Below are 16,830 nucleotides of genomic sequence, written 5' to 3' on the forward strand. Positions count from 1 at the left end.
AGACTTGAGGTGCCCACTCACCAGGCAGCACAGGGGCAGTGGGGGGAGCCCACAGAGCCCCCCGCCCTGCAGTGCCTAGGAGGGTCTGCCTCTTAATGTCTCCTGCTGTAATTATGACATTAAAAGACCACCCTGTCTGTGAAACCAGCCTGGGAGAGACCACACAGTCCCATTGTGCACAGAGCCAAGGCCAGGGACGATAGCGTTATCCCAGGATAAAGACAGAGGCCCTTTTGTGGGTGGCAGGGGGTGGGAAGAGCAAACCTGGTAATTAAACAGTTCACTGGGCAAACAGGAATCCCCCGCCCAGAGTCAGCCCTTTGAAAGACAGGCTGGATTCTGCAGGCGGTCTCAGTCTCCCCGGCTGTCCTGTCCAGGAGGTGACCCGGCCTGAGCATAGCAAGATGGTCCTGGAGGGGCCACACCTGTCCCAGCCAACTGTCACACAGGGACTGAGGCCAGAGAAGCCAAAGTCAGGCACCTGCCCCACCGGCTGAACCCCATGCAGGCAGAAGGGGCAGCCTGGCAGGCACTGGCTCTCACAGGGAAGCGAGACTCAGGGGATTTCCAGGGGCTCAGTGCAGTTAAAGGGGTGTGGAAAAGCAGGAGGCCACAGGGAAAGGATATCCAGGCGGGCCGCTGGTCATGGGGTTTTCTGATTACCCAGAAACTAGGCAGAGCTCCTTAAAGCCTGGGACCTGAGAGCGGCCAGACAGGGCGAGAGTCAAGGAGGCATCTTCCGGCCCAGGTGCCAGGTGCTCTGTCTACCCACCAGAGCACACGTGCTCCAGTCCTGCCCAGCGGACGACCACTGCACCACCAACCTCACCTCCAAGAAAGACCATGCGGGCCTGGGCATGAGAGGACAGGAGGCTGCCCCTGCGCCAGGCCCTCACTGCCTGCAGGGTGTGAAGCCCACAACGGGCCTGGCAGTAGCTTGTCCTGCCCCCTCCACCGCCCAGCCTGGTACCAGGCACCGAGCCTGCCCAGGAGGCTAGTCATCCTCCCCATTCACATGGCAGAGGCTCAGCCCTCCCTCCAGCCATCCCCAGGGCCACCCAGTCTCCGCCCTCCACCAATCCCCAGGGACAGGGCCCCAGGGAGGCTGTGACACACGGGGACACACACACCACAGCCCTGCCTCCCACTCTGGGCCGGCTCAGCACCGGCTTGTCTTCATGGTCGACACCTCCATACTCCTTGGGGGCCTCCAGGGACCCCATTAACTGTGGGCACAGGCATCCATCAGCCTGGGGAGCAGGACACAGAGAGAGGGTCTGGGGGACCAGGGGCGGCCCTGGGCCATCCCACAGAGAAAGAACCGCCATGGCCGGCGGCTGGGTTTGCTGATGGCCCAGAAACCAGAGTGCTCCTCCAAGCCTGGAACCCAGGGCAGCCACAGGCAGGGCAGGCAGGGCGGGCATCAGTGAGGCATCTCCCGGCCCAGCGGTCCGGCGTCCGGTGCTCAAAGGACACGACCCCACCATGGAAGCCAGAAGCCTGGTCTTGCTCTCAGAGGACTCCCACTCCCGAGCACAGAGAGCAGGAAAACACTGAGACCAAGGCCAGCCTGCCCCTAAGACCAGAGAGCAAGGTTCCTGGCTGAGGAGGTCCCCCCAGACAGGCTGGGTTCTCTCCAAGGATGCTGGGTCCTCCCTGCCCCAAAGGCCAGGGAGCAAGGTTCCTGGGTGAGGGGGTCTCCCCAGACACGCTGGGTCTCCCCCAAGGGTGCTGGATCCTCCCCCAAAGTGTGCTGGGTCCTTCCTGCCTATGCTGGGTCGTTTCCTGGTATGCTGGTCCTTCCTGGGTGTGCTGGTCCTTCCTGGGTGTGCTGAGTCCTCCCAGGTTTGCTGGATCCTGCTGGGTGTGCTGGGTCCTTCCTGGGTGTGCTGTGTTCTCCCAAGTATGCTGAGTTCTCCTTGGGTGTGCTGGGTCCTCCCTGGTATGCTGGGTCTTCCTGTGTGGACTGGGTCCTTCCTGTGTGTGCTGGGTCCTTCCTGGGTGTGCTGCGTTCATCCAAGCATGCTGAGTTCTCCTTGGGTGTGCTGGGTCCTCCCTGGTGGGCTGGGTTCCCTCAGGTGTGCTGGGTCCTCCCTGGTATGCTGGGTTCCCCCAGGTTTGCTGGGTCCTCCGGGTGTGCTGGATCCCCCCGCCAGGTAACCCCTAGTCCTCCCAGGGCATGCTAGGATCATTTCTCACACCAGACACAAAAAGCCTCCCCCAGGGTGGCCTCCTGCCTAAGCCAGCTCCAGGCCCAGATGGAAACCTGCTTGGCTGTACCTCAAGGTAAGCATGGGAAAGAGTGCAGGGAGCCTGGAACCACAGCCCAGGATCAGGGTCAAGTTAACCCAAGGCCACGTCCACAGGACAAAGACGAGATGCCTCCCCGGATTCAGCTCAGGCTGGGGCTGCTGCAGGCTGCGGCCTCTGGACAGGGTCCCATGGCAGGAAGCATGACCAGAGACTGCCCCAGCCCCAGTCCCAGCTCCAGCTCCAGCTAGGCCGTGCACAACATGGAGAGAGGCCGTGAAAGGAACATCCCTGCCCCAGAGCCCACCCTTCCAGGAGCCCCTTCCCCTCCTCCCACCACTCCCTGGGGCGCAGAGTCCGAGGCCAGCAGCGGCAGCTCCCAGGCCTGGCCATGGCTGGTCGCCAAGAGCAGCCCTGGGTGGTGTCTGGAGCTCGGGCGAGGGGTCAGACTCCCACCCTCAGACAGTGGGCAGCATTGAAGGGCCGCGGGGAGGGCCACTTCCTCTCCATTAATCAATGATCCCAGTTTAGAAAGTCGCCCTGAGCCAACGCCAAGGGCTAAACAGGCTCAGGACCCCACCCAGCACCCAGCCCTGGCCACCCCAGCTTCTCCAGGGCTCTGCTTCCTGGCATAGCCTCAGGGCCCCAACAGCTGCCAGAGCCACCTCCAGCCCACACCCGAGAGACCCCCACTGAGGGCCTCCTGCCCAAGGCGGGGAAACTGAGGTTCCTTCAAAGGTGCAGGACTCAGAGTGGGCCTGGGTGCTGAGGCTCCAGGCAGGACCACTGACGTCTCTCCCGGCTTGGCAGGCACACAGCAGGTACCTGGGAGCACCTGCCAGCCAGCCCCCAGCAACGCCTGGCTCCATCTCACCGAGAGAGGCCGAGGACCCTCTAGAAGCTTGGCTGATGCGTCCCTCGTTCCCTACCCTGTACCTCAGGGCCAAAATGACTTTCTCCTCCACTATGCTCCTCAGCTCCTGTCTCTCTCCCGTCTGGAAACTTGTCCAGAACAAATTGCACCTCCCAACCCTTCCCCAGCCCACAGGCCCACCTCCTCCAAGAAGTCCCTGAGGCAGCCAAACCTCTGCTGGGCATCGCTGGAGCCCTGACCACTCACCTGGACCCAGGAGTGAGGGTGGCAACACTCCAGTGTGGTGGTGCCAGAGACCTGTCTGACCTGCCCCTTTGACGGGGGAAACTGAGGCCCAGAAGGGAATCAGAGCCAAAGGCATTGATTGATGGATGCATTGATTGATCAAGACAGGGTCCCGCTCTGTTGCCTAGGCTGGAGTCCAGTGGTGCAATCGGGCGCAATCTTGGCTCACTGCGATCTCCACCTCCCAGGTTCAATCAATCCTCCTGCCTCAGCCTCCTGAGTAGCTGGGATTAGAGGCGCCACTACCACGCCTGGCTAATTTTTGTATTTTTTGTGTCTTTTGGGTTTCACCATGTTGCTCAGGCTGGTCTTGAACTCCTGGACTCAAGTGATACGCCTGCCTCGGCCTCCCAAAGTACTGGGATTACAGGTGTGAGCCACCATGCCTGGCCTGAGCCAAAGGTTCTTGAACCAAGAAAGGACCTAGAGGTGACCCAGGCCTCACTTCTCAGAGCCTGCCCTTGTCCCACGAAGTCAGCTGAGACCAGATCAAGCGATGAGTAGATTTGCAGAGATTTCTGTCACCTTGTGTGGTACAAAAGACATCCATTAGGAGGTCGTTTGTCCTCAGTAACTTTTTCTTGCCAGTCTTTTCATCACAGATTCTGTGCCAAGCCCAGGTCACCAGTGGGTGTTGGGGAAGGGGTGGGGGCGTCCACCCACGCTTGCCAGAGCAGCACACACTGGTGGGACCCGGCTGCAAAGGCAGGACGAGGCCAGGTTTTTGGCTGTGAAGACTGTTCCTGGTTGGTCTGATGAAACTGATGCTCCGATGGGACCCCAAAGCCGTCCCAGGGACAGGGGAGGGGGTCTTTAGAGTCTCCCTCCCTCCTTTGCAGACCCACAGGGCAAGGATACTGGCAGTCCTGGGGGGTCTTCCGAACCCTGGACCACTCCGGAGACACCACATGGCAGCTGGGTGTTCCGTGTCTAGTTAACCCAAGAGCCGGGGTATGAGTCCGTTTTCCAACCGCTGGTCAAGACACATCCAAGACTGCGCAGTTTACAAAAGAAAGAGGTTTAATGGACGCACGGTTCCACGTGGCTGGGGAGGCCTCACAATCGTGGCAGAAGGCAAGGAGGAGCAAGTCACGTTTTGCATGGATGGCAGCAGGCCGAGGGAGAGAGCTTGTGCGGGGAAACTACCCCTTATAAAACCATCGGATCTCATGAGACTTACTCACTCTCACAAAAACAGCACGGGAAAGACCTGCCCGCATGATTCAACCACCTCCCATGGGGTTCCTCCCATGATACGTGGGAATTATGGGAGATACAAGGTGAGATTTGGGTGGGGACACAGCCAAACCATACCAGCTGGGGACAAAGTCTGCACCTGAGCCATCACAATGGTTGTCCCTGCCATGACCCCCACTTCCCGACCCTTCTGCCAGGCCCACTCTGGGCCTCACCTACGTGGACTCACGTAACCTGCACAAAACATTGCCATATCTCCTCCCTGCTGAACAGAAGGGGGACCGGGGTCCAAGAGGTGGAGCAGTCACACAGGCACAGGCCTGGGGAATACCAAAGCCAGCCCTGGACAAAATGAGCAGCTGGCCCTGACTCTGACTGCACCGAGGCCTGCACTGGGCCGGGGAAGACTTCACTGCAGGCCCTGCCCCACGCCAGGCCCTCCACCTTCGGGGCAGACAGGCCCGTTTTGTGCTCCCACAGCTCCCACTGCTTCTGTGGAAGGGCTCTCAGGGCCTCAGGGAAACTGCTGCAAAGCACCCGCCTGCTGCACACCTGAGACTTGACCCCGTCTGGGCCAAAGAGGGAGAGCTGGGGCTGTGGGGAGCGGGGAGGGCTCCTTCCCACCACTGCCCTCCATAGCTGCCCAGAGCGTTCATGTCTCCCTCCCTGACTCTGTTGTTCAAATGAAATAATTTGGGGGAACCAGAAAATATGGCTTTTATTTTCAAAACTGGAATCAATTATAATTGGGGGGTTAGTTAAATATTTTCAACTGTGTTTGTGCTCAGGTCTGCAGTGTCCAGACCCAGAGTGGAGGAGGGACAGGAAGGTGAGGGTGAGAGGTCCAGGTGGGAGCGCTAAGCGCAGGGGCCACACCTGCAGGCAGCACCCCCTTACGCCTGGTCCTGCACACCTGGCCCTGCAAACCCGGCCTGCACACTCAGCCCTGCACACTCCACCCTGCGTGCCCAGCCCTGCACACTCCACCCCTGCACATCTGGCCCTGTACAATGCAATCCTGCAGGCCTGGCCCTGCACACCCAGCTCTACACACTCCATCCTGAATGCCCAGGCCTGCATAATTCAGCCCCGCACACTTCACTCTACACAGTTCGACCCGCATAATTCAGCCCTGTACCCTTGGCTTTGCACACCCAGCCTCCACACCCTCCCCTTCTTCTGAGAGAGAGTGACCAGGGAGGAGGCCGGGCAGCCACCCTCCAGCTTGTCAGCTGCCCCGTGCAGGCCACGTCTGCCCTAACTGGCCACTCTCCCAGGAGGCTCACTACCCAAGGGCCACAAGCCAGCCACAGGTAGGGACGCTCCTGCCCTGCCGGGGACCCTGCTCCCCACTTCTCCAAAGCAAATCTCGGCGGCTCCCCCAGGACCAAGGCTTGTCCCTGCACCAGGTGGCAGCATGGCCAGAAGGGAGTACATGGCACTCCCTCAGACAGACCTGGCTTCAGCCCCAGCTAGGCCACTTGTGAGCTGAGCACCAGCAGCTGCCGGGTCTCCCCAACCTTGGTTTCCTCTTTCAGGAAGCAAATGAAGCGTGGAGTTGATGAGGTGACACAGGAAGAGAGTGGCTCGGAGTCAGGAGGGAGCTCCCGGCCTCCAGCCTCCCCGCTCTGCGGTGCATTCCCACGGTGGCCGGGGCAGGGGGCTGCTGGGAGCTCCCGGCCTCCAGCCTCCCCGCTCTGCGGTGCATTCCCACGGTGGCCGGGGCAGGGGGCTGCTGGGAGCTCCCGGCCTCCAGCCTCCCCGCTCTGCGGTGCATTCCCACGGTGACCGGGGCAGGGGGCTGCTGGGAGCTCCGGCCTCCAGCCTCCCCGCTCTGCGGTGCATTCCCACGGTGACGGGGCAGGGGGCTGCTGGGAGCTCCCGGCCTCCAGCCTCCCCGCTCTGCGGTGCATTCCCACGGTGGCCGGGGCAGGGGGCTGCTGGGAGCTCCCGGCCTCCAGCCTCCCCGCTCTGCGGTACATTCCCACGGTGACCGGGGCAGGGGGCTGCCGCTCTAAAGGCTGAGCCTGGAGCCCAGGCGCCGTGAGAGTCCGTGACACAGAAGTCAGAGCCAAGAGGCTGGTGGTGGGGCACAGGGCACCTGAGTCCACCCTGCCCCCACGAGACACCGAGTTCCCCCACAGGGTGTGCAGCCCCCAGTGAGCCTCCTACAAACCCTGTGCCTGCTGGTGCCCCGGGGGCCGCGTGTCAGGGTCTCATGGAGCAGGGGGCTCCGAGCAGGCTCCTGACAAAGATGAGGTGGGAGGAGGGGACTGACGGTGGACAGGAGGCCAGCCCTGAGGGGGCAGGTCAGGTGTCCTCCATCCCCTCCCAGAGGACACAGCCAGGAAAGGCCACCCCCCAAGGCCACCTCCTCCTTGCCCTCCCCTAGGAACAGAGACCACCAGAGGCTCTGCTTGGCTGACCAGTGAGCCACAGCCCTGTCCCGGAAACCTCCCCGTCAGCCCAGTCAGCCCTGGTATTTCCGTGTGAAACCGAAATGAAGCGGCGCACACTGCCAAAAGATTAAACAGACGAGACGGAAAGGCCCTCGGGGCGTTTCTCAACTCCTACCTGTGGCCATAATTACAGTTCCCAAGAGGCCAAACGTGACAGTCAGAGCCCACTCCATCCTGCGTGGACCCCCATCTGCCCTCGGAGCTGGGACGGGTCACCCCTGACCACAGAGAGGCCTGGCCAAGGCCTGCAGCCTGGATGTCGCAGGGCAGTGACAGGGCAGGGGACCCGGGGGGGCCCTTTCGTCCACACGAGACAGCCGGATCTCAGTCCACGGCCGGGGCAGCAGGCCTCCCAGCCGCCGAGCATCCAGGAAGCAGCAGGCACTCGCGGTGACTTGGCAGGGGCCGTCCCAGCTAACAGAGGACATTCAATAAACCCTCCAGCGCCAACCGTCCACCTTTCCAACAATGACCAATGCCCCAGGCTGCTGGCACCCAGCTCAGAACTCTGGGGTGACCCAGCACCTCTCGAGAACCCCTCCTTAGCCCGGCCCCCAGCGGAACGTAGAGTGGGCAGGGGTGCCCTTCACAAACGTGGGGACTTCCTGATTCCTCTGATTTCCTCGAGTCTCCCCCTGCTGTCTGCCTGGGCGCCGGAGCATATCTCTCACTCTGCCCTGGCATCTGCCTGGCATGGAGCCCCAGTGGCCACCACACAAGCAGTCCCAAAGCCCCAGGGCCACCAGGAGTGTTTCATACCATTGGGACGGCTGTGGCTCAGGCTGCGTGAGGCTAGGATGAAGAAACCCGGGACAGAGCAGGAAGCCACAGAGGAAGGGAAGACTCCCGCTTCCCATGACCCAAAGGAATCAGGACGAGGCTTTGCCGCTTTTCCCCGCATTGGCACGCACTTTTCCTCACAGAAATCCTGTCACCCCAGTGGCTTGCTTTCAGCCCATCCCCACTCCCTGCAAGCATCTCCCCACTGCCCGCTCTGCTTCAACCTGGTCTTTGGGGCCTGTGAGGGAATCTTGTCTAGGCTGTGCTGCGGTTACTCAACCAGTCGCCTCAGCTAGGACCCCGGCGTGTCCCCCATCTTTTAACACTGAGGACAACCACAGTTCGGCAAGGTGGCAGCACAGCTGGAGACCCTGGGACCTGGCCACCCTCTGCCTTTTTAGGGGACCAGCATCCCCTTTTATAAACAGCAGGGCTGGCGCGGTAGGCGCCAAGATGATATGCTTCAGCACTGTCCACTGAGGGGCTCTCTCGGGGTCACCCCTCCCCTCAGCACCCTCAGAGGGGCTGCAGAGAACCGGTGGAGGGATTGCAGAACGTCCTCAGAAGAACGCCCGTTCACTCAAGGTCTGCCCTACACAGCTGTGCTGGGGACAGCCAGTGGCCAACACATCTCTGCCCCTCGCCCACAGGCTGGCCATGACCAGGGCCCCCAGGGGCTGCACTCACCATACTGACAGCGGGGTCCCTGGAAGCCGGAGGGACAGTGGCACGGCTGGGCTGAGCCTGGCGCACAACGGCCGCCATGAAAACAGAAGCCGGAACTGCATTCAGCTGCGGAGGGAAGGAGAAAATCAGTGAGAGGGACAAGGAGGGGCGAGGCAGGGGGAGGTGAGGCCTCAGGGTCTCTCTGGCAGGCAGCCCACCCAGCCTGCCAGGTCCCCAGCCCTGTTCTCTCTGTCCTGGGTCACACATTGCCCAGCCAGCAATGGTGGCTGCAGTGTCCCCCAACCCCCAGCCACGGCTGCATGCAGTTGGGGTTAGGCGGAACCCTCTAGAGTGCAGTAAAGCCCTAACTCACTTCACCTAGATGGGGAGGAGCCAAGGGCATTTCCTGGGGAAGGTGCGCAGGGAGTGGGGGCTGGGGAGGGGTGGGAGGAGGGAAGGTGGGGGTGCAGTGGGGCGGGGTGGGCTGCCCAGTGGTCAGCACTGCACAGCTACAAGGGCTGGCTGAGGACCCCCTCAAGGCCCTGATGGTAGAACCTACTAGGTTGGCCCCATTCCCAGGGAGGGGTGGCCCCGGCCCAGGCCAGTTGGACCCCAGGGAGGGGATGAGGTAAGGTCCTGGCAGGTGGGAGACAAGTGTTGACAGCAGCTGCCCTGGGGCTCCCTGGGGAAAGCAAGGCCAGGGTGTGAGGGTGGAGGAGGCCACAGCTGGACCTGAGAGGCCAGGCGGGGGCTCTAGAGAGAGGGGGGTGCCATGTGGCTTGGCAGGCAGCCCCGTTACTGGCAGCCCCACACTGCCTCGCTGCCCCCTCCACAGCAGGTGCCCTCCAGGCTGGACCAGGTGCCCCCCGGGGACTCCAGTGCCATGTTCCTTCACCGGGCAACCCCTACCCTGCACGTTACTACTCGGGAGGGCAGGGCCAAGGTGGGTGGGCTGCGCTCACCCCTGAGGGGTGCTCACTGGGTGACTGCATGGTCAGGGCAGTGACCTGGGACCCCCTGCCCCACCCAGAGCCTGTGCGACCTGTGGGCTCAGTGAGTTTGTGTGTCACTCATGGCACCCCTGGCAGGAGTCGGGAGGGAAGCTCTAGCCAGGTGGGACCTGCGGTGGCTGGGCCAGGGCTCCCAGGATTCCCAGGCACAGGCCAGGTCAGCTGAAAGAGGACAGTCAGCCACTCATCATCTAAGCAGCCCCGGAGCAGGGGCTATGCCTGGTGGGGAAACCAAGGCTTAGAGACTTCATTATCTGGCCTGGACCACAGAGTGGGCCATGACTGGCTCGGGCTTCAGGGCCTGTGTGGCCGTTCCATTTACAAATGTGCCCAAGGCCAGCACCCAAATCTGGACTTGGGATCAGGAGGACCGGGCCTGGGTCTGGGCTGGCACAGAGAAACACAGGTCCCTGTGAAAGCTTCTTCCTCCCACACCTCCTGCAATCACGGCCACCGCCGCTGCCCCGGGCATGGGGGCATCCCCTCCCCGCCTGGGCCCTCACACGCATCTGACCACATCCAGGCCCCACCAGCCTCTTCCCTCCAGCCAAACACATGCAGCCAGAGGATGTGTCCGAACTCGACAGGGTGGGGGCCGGGGGCTGCAGGGAAGCCGGATGGAAGTTGCCATGACCCTGGAAGCAGCCCAGGAAACTCCCCAGGGACAGAGGACCAGCCTGGGGCCCAGCAACAGGAAACATCCGTGTCCCAAGTGTGGAGGCCTGAAGCCTGCTGACACGTGCAGCTGCAAGAGCAAACCAGCTGTGTTTAGTTCCCACCACGAAGGTTTCGGTTTTCCTTGTCCTGAAGGCCTCCAGCCCCAAACAGCCAAGACCAGTCACCCTTGGGTGGGGAGCAGGTGCCAGCCGGGAGTCTACCCCAGGACGCTGCCCTCCCCGGGCTCTCCTGAAGGATGGAAGGCAGGACCTGCCCAGATCTCTGAGCCCGGGGAAAAGCAGCCACTCACTGCCTCCCCCCTCCCACCCTGTTTCCCACAGGCTGGGCCCCACCCTCCTGTTCTCAGGGCCCCTCTCCTGGAGCCCATGCCCACCACCCTGTGTCCCTCCTCTAAACTCCACATCCTTCCCTCCCTCCCTGCTCTCCCAGGAAGCATCTGCCTACATCTGAAACAAAGGGGAAAAGGTGCTTCTGAAACTCTCAGCCAGATCCAGAGCGCCCGCTGCCCCGGCTGAGGACACCGCCTCTCAAGGCAGGCAGAGCTGACTTTCTGCCGGCGAAAGGGGCGCACACGGACCCCACCGCATGTGCACCCAGCAGGACACCAGGCCCGGGGCAGCCACTGCCTTCTCTTCAGTGTCCAGGACAGACATTCATCATTGGTCTCCATCCTGGGCTAGAAAGAGGACACAGAGACCAATGATTAACGTCTGTCCCAGGCTGGAAGGGCATGGCCACAAGATGCTCCCTGGACCCTGGGCCAGTCACTCGGATGAGCACACAGCAAATCCTTCTAGCAGCTCACCTAGCGGCTCAGACCAGGGGTCTGGGAGATAGCACCGTACACACTAGCTCATTCACCCGCATCCCGTTCAAAGCCAGCTCAGTTGAGTCCACCCTCAGGGTACCTTGAACACACCCACGTCTCTCCACCTCGTCTCCACCACGACACCAAGGCCACTGTCATCTCCTGCCCACCACAGACACCTCTTAGCTGGCCCCAGCTTCTCCTGCTCACTCAGTTTCCATTCTCTACCCCACTGCCGTAGTGGCTTCTTGGAAGACAACTCAGATCTTGGTTCCCCGGTTGCAAAACCCTTCACTTGCTTTCCACTGACTCGGCACAAAACCCACAGTCCCCAGATCCTCCCTATCCGACCCCCGTCCAACTCCTGGCCTCCCCCCAGACTCAGCTCTCCCTGCTTGGGGTTCTCCCATGAACAAGCTGCTCTCTGCATGGACAACTCTTCTTTTCCCCAAATGTCACTTCCGCAGGGAGGCTCCCTCAGCCCCGTCTCCAAATCAGGGCCCACAGCGCCCCACTCTTGCCCCCTTTAGTGCCTCTCAACCATGATCAGGCATGCAGTTGCGGTGACAACTCACTTCCCAGGCCAGGTCCCGGGCTCCCTGAGAGCAGCCCCGAACTCCATCTTGATCACCGTCACCCACCCAGCTCCGACACACAGGTGCGCTGGCAAGCTTGTTGATGAAGGAGTGAATGAATGAACAAACCACCGCATGGCCAGGCCGGCTGGGTGTAAGAGGGACCTGTGGATGCTCCTTGGGGAAAGGGAGGGCACAAGGGGATGGAGGAGGAGGGCTGCACAAGGCATTGCTCCCTCCCAAGGGGTGGAAAAACACCAGGAGGCCCTAAAACAAAGATGCACAAAGCAGCGCTCCAAACCGAGCAGGTGCTCCTGGTAGACGTCCCCATGCCGTCCACATCCCCTCCCCACTGCAGCATGTGTTGACAATGCACAGCCACCTGACGGTGCACAGCCACCTGCAGCAGCCCGGCCTCCAAAGCCGTCAAGGGCCACACCTCTCCCCCATTCAAAGAATGGGAACTGGCAGTGAGGACCGTGGCCATTTGCCGGCTGTCCAGCTTCCCAGGCGTCTGCTTTGGGGTGAAATTGGGCAGGTCTACCTCAAATTCCTAGACCAAAGGTTGGGAGGGCCCTTAGAGGCATCCGGGGTGCCACCGGCACAGGATGGCAGGTTTGGGGAGTGCATGGTGGCATGTCCATGTCTGTAGCCTCTTTAACAACCCCCACTTTCTCACATTGAACAGAACCACAAGCAAACACCTCTTGCAGTGGCTGGAGCTCATTTCTGGAATCAGGTTAACTGTGAAAAGGGGACTGGATTCCCCTCCAGGGGCTCAGTTCCTGCAGGTGAAGACCTTGAGCCACTTCTCTGGAGCTGCCGCTTGGCCAGAGCCCTTGGCAACTTTTCTTCCTGTCCCTTGAATAACCCAGCCATCTTATGGGAAGTTGGGGTGACCACCAGGCGGATCAAGCCTTCCTATCCTTCCTCGCCCACCACCCCAGCTCTCCAAAGATGATCGCTGGAGTAGGGGCAGTGCACCTAGAACCTTCCAGAAGGAGGAACTTTGGCTGCCATTAAGGATCACTCCAGACTCTGGTGACTGGCACCACCTCTGTGCCTCATGGCCTGTGCTCCCCCTGCACCAGAGGGCAGGCCCACGTCCCCTCACCACGCACCAGCAGAGTCCTCCAGGGAACGGGGATGGAGCTGAGGATCAGGGACTCCTGCCCCTTCTGTTGAGGACACCGAGCAGTCTCCAGGCCTGCATCTGAGATGGTAACCACAGAATTCAGGGTAGGTCTCTGCCCCTGAGCACCGGGGAGGCATGGGAGGGCGGTAAGGCTGCTGCCCTCAGCACCTGCACACCCCCTGGATGGGGCTCCCAGCCCAGAGATGCCTGGGGACTCTAAGGCGTCACGGGGCTCCCCACCCACCACCCTACAGGTCAGCTCTTATGCTGAAGAGGGAAAGAGAAGGAAGTTCTGGGCTAGGTGTGAGGATGGAGCTGCAGCCATGAATGGGAGCGTGTGCAGGTGTGAGTGACACACATCCTCTATGTGGGTGTGACACATGTCCTGTGTGTGGGTGTGAATGACACGTGTCCTGTGTGTGGGTGTGAGTGACACATGTCCTGTGTGTGGATGTGAGTGACACATGTCCTGTCTGTAGGGGTGAGTGATGCATGTCCTGTGTGTGGGTGTGACACATGTCCTGTGTGTGGGTGTGAGGACACATGTCCTGTCTGTCGGGGTGAGTGATGCATGTCCTGTGTGTGGGTATGAGGACACATGTCCTGTGTGTGGGTGTGACACATGTCCTGTGTGTGTGTGAGGATACATGTCCTGTGTGTGGGTGTGACACATGTCCTGTATGTGAGGACACATGTCCTGTGTGTGGGTGTGAGTGACACATGTCCTGTGTGTGTGTGAGGACACATGTCCTGTGTGTGGATGTGAGTGACACATGTCCTGTGTGTGGGTGTGAGGACACATGTCCTGTGTGTGAGGGCATATGTCCTCTGTGTATGAGGACACATGTCCTGTGTGTGGGTGTGACACATGTCCTGTGTGTGAGTGAGGACACATGTCCTGTGTGTGGGTGTGAGTGACACATGTCCTGTGTGTGGGTGTGACACGTCCTGTGTGTGTGTGAGGACACATGTCCTGTGTGTGGGTGTGAGTGACACATGTCCTGTGTGTGGGTGTGAGGACACATGTCCTGTCTGTAGGGGTGAGTGATGCATGTCCTGTGTGTGGGTGTGAGTGACACATGTCCTGTGTGTGGCTGTGGACATATGTCCTGTACATGAGTGTGAGGACACATGTCCTGTGTGTGTGTGACACGTCCTGTGTGTGTGTGAGGACACATGTCCTGTCTGTAGGTGTGAGTGATGCATGTCCTGTGTGTGGGTGTGACACATGTCCTGTGTGTGTGTGAGGACACATGTCCTGTGTGTGGGTATGAGGACACATGTCCTGTGTGTGTGTGAGGACACATGTCCTGTGTGTGGGTATGAGGACACATGTCCTGTGTGTGGGTGTGACACACGTCCTGTGTGTGTGTGAGGACACATGTCCTGTGTGTGGGTGTGACACATGTCCTGTGTGTGTGTGAGGACACATGTCCTGTGTGTGGATGTGAGTGACACATGTCCTGTGTGTGGGTGTGAGTGACACATGTCCTGTGTGTGTGTGAGGACACATGTCCTGTGTGTGGGTGTGAGTGACACACGTCCTGTGTGTGAGGGCATATGTCCTGTGTGTATGAGGACACATGTCCTGTGTGTGTGTGAGGACACATGTCCTGTGTGTGGGTGTGACACATGTCCTGTGTGTGAGTGAGGACACATGTCCTGTGTGTGGGTGTGAGTGACACATGTCCTGTGTGTGGGTGTGAGTGACACGTCCTGTGTGTGAGGACACATGTCCTGTGTGTGGGTGTGAGTGACACGTCCTGTGTGTGTGTGAGAACACATGTCCTGTGTGTGGGTGTGACACATCCTGTGTGTGTGTGAGGACACATGTCCTGTGTGTGGGTGTGAGTGACACGTCCTGTGTGTGAGAACACATGTCCTGTGTGTGGGTGTGACACATGTCCTGTGTGTGGGTGTGAGTGACATATGTCCTGTGTGTGTGTGAGGACACATGTCCTGTGTGTGGATGTGAGTGACACATGTCCTGTGTGTGTGAGGACACATGTCCTGTGTGTGGGTGTGACACATATCCTGTGTGTGTGAGGACACATGTCCTGTGCATATGACTGAGCACGGTGTGTGAGCATATGTCTCCACATAAGCATGTATGTGGCGTGTGGCCTTATGCACGCTCGAGTGAGCATGTCTGGGCATGACCGTGACTAGGTGCTCACAGATGTGTGTTCACATGCGTGTGTGTGTGTGCGCATGTCAATCTGTGCAAGGAGGTACATAAGTGATTTCATCTGGTGGGCGGCGGGTCCAGATGCAAACGTGTGCCCAGCACAGGGGTCCGTGAGTCTGGATGCAACTCCACAGGAGGAGAGACCTGGGGTGTGGGGGGGGGGGTCACAGTGGGACAGCAGGTCCTGCCAGGCCATTTGTGAAGCCTGTGCTGTGTCTGCATGGAGGAAAAGGGAGCCCAGAGCCTGGGGCATCAGCTCTGCCAATTCCCACGCTGGGACTGAGGGCTGGCATGCGGCCAGAATGCAAAAGGAAAAGAAAACAGCAGAGGCAGGAAAGCGGAGGGCGGCCCGGGGTCCACAGAGGGCCCTGCAGCCCCTTCCCAGCAGGCCCAGCCAACCAGGTGGGCAGTGGCTGTGGGGCCCGGACAACCAACGAGGGGAGATAGACTGCAGGGTCCGCCAGCCTGATGGTCCAACAGCTGGACACGGGGCCCCAAGCCCAGGCCTCACCCTGGGCACCCCCGACTGTAGGTGCCAAGCTCGCAGGTGCACCAGAGCCCAGATCCAGGGCAGTATCCATTGGCCTGGACCCCCATCGATTCTGCCAACCCCACCTGTGCACAAGGCGGAAGGGCACCAACTCCGTCCCGGGTTTCTGCAACAACACAAGCCGTAGATAGCACCCTTGACATAAATAACTCCATCTTAAGAGTCAGACTCTATTTCACATTTCACAGGGCACTTTGCCAACAAGGACAAGATGCCATTTGCTTAATAAACAAATTTAAAAACTAAAGACTGCATGTAACACAAACAAGCACACTCCACTCTCAGGCCTCACTGAGGACTCCGTGGTCATAACACGAGCAGGCCTTCAGCTGCTGAAAAGGGCTGTCCTCGTGGAAAGAAGTCAGCATCTGCCCCAAAGTCTCTGCCATATCAGAGTCCCTTGCGAGGCCCACGGAGGCCACCAGGGTCAGACCAGGAGATGCTTTTTGTCTTTGTTCTGTCTTTTTTTGTCTTTTCTCCTGTTAACCCTTTCTCCTATCTCTTTTTCTCCCAGTGTTCAATGTGACTTTGTTTGTTGTGAAATGTTTAATCTATAGCATTTATATATTAAGTACACTACGATATATAGTTTGCAATGTTGACGGGCGTGTGGAGTGGCGGGAGCCTGTGTGCGTGTGGCTCTGACTGTAGAGTAAACTGGAAGCACGAAGGAGAACCGCCTCCTCGGGAACTCCATGGAGCTCACGGCCTCTGTGATAGAAACAGCATTAATAAAGTCTGACATTGTGGAAAGACACGATTGTGCATGGACCTGGTCATCTCTGAGCCTGCATTGCTCATGCGACAAACCATCACAACACCTCCCTACAGAGTCAAAGCCTGCACAGGCCACAGATTTCCTGAGAATATGTTTGTCCTCCCTGGACAGCCCAGCATCCCCCAGGTAGCAAGGGGCCAGGAGGGGACACGAGTGACCAGGAGGGGACAGGAGTGGCCAGGAGACAGGAGGGGACAGGAGTGGACAGAAGAGGACAGGAGGGGCCAGGAGGAGACAGGAGTGGACAGGAGGGGCCAGGAGGGGCCAGGAGGAGACAGGAGAGGATAGGAGTGGCCAGGAGGAGACAGGAGGGGATAGGAGTGGCCAGAAGGGGTCAGGAGTGGACAGGAGGAGACAGGAGTGGACAGGAGGAGACAGGAGTGGACAGGAGTGGACAGGAGGGGACAGAAGTGGCCAGGAGGGGGTGGGACAGCCTGGAGAGAAGCTCTGGGTAGTCGCACTAAGGCACCCTCCCTGGGTCGTGGGTACCTGAGGGTCTGCCCCAGAGTCGAGGGCCAGGCAGGCTGGGCACAGAGAGGGGCTCCAAGGTCCTGCAGCCCCAGCCTTCGCAGAGGCAGAGCCAGGTTCAAGCTCTCT

The 16,830-nt window shown here is 60.0% G+C and overlaps 1 protein-coding gene across 1 annotated transcript in view; it reads right to left on the reverse strand.

Moving 5' to 3' along the window:
• Nucleotides 1–16,830, reverse strand: part of MEGF6 (multiple EGF like domains 6) — a 119,044-nt gene that overhangs the window by 82,094 nt on the left and 20,120 nt on the right. The window contains 1 exon segment of the mRNA XM_033195807.1: nt 8,533–8,637. Coding sequence (XP_033051698.1) covers nt 8,533–8,637 — 105 coding nt within the window.

This window comes from Trachypithecus francoisi, unplaced genomic scaffold, assembly GCF_009764315.1.
Source record: "Trachypithecus francoisi isolate TF-2019V2 unplaced genomic scaffold, Tfra_2.0 Contig01621, whole genome shotgun sequence".
NCBI classification, from domain to species: Eukaryota; Metazoa; Chordata; class Mammalia; order Primates; family Cercopithecidae; genus Trachypithecus; species Trachypithecus francoisi.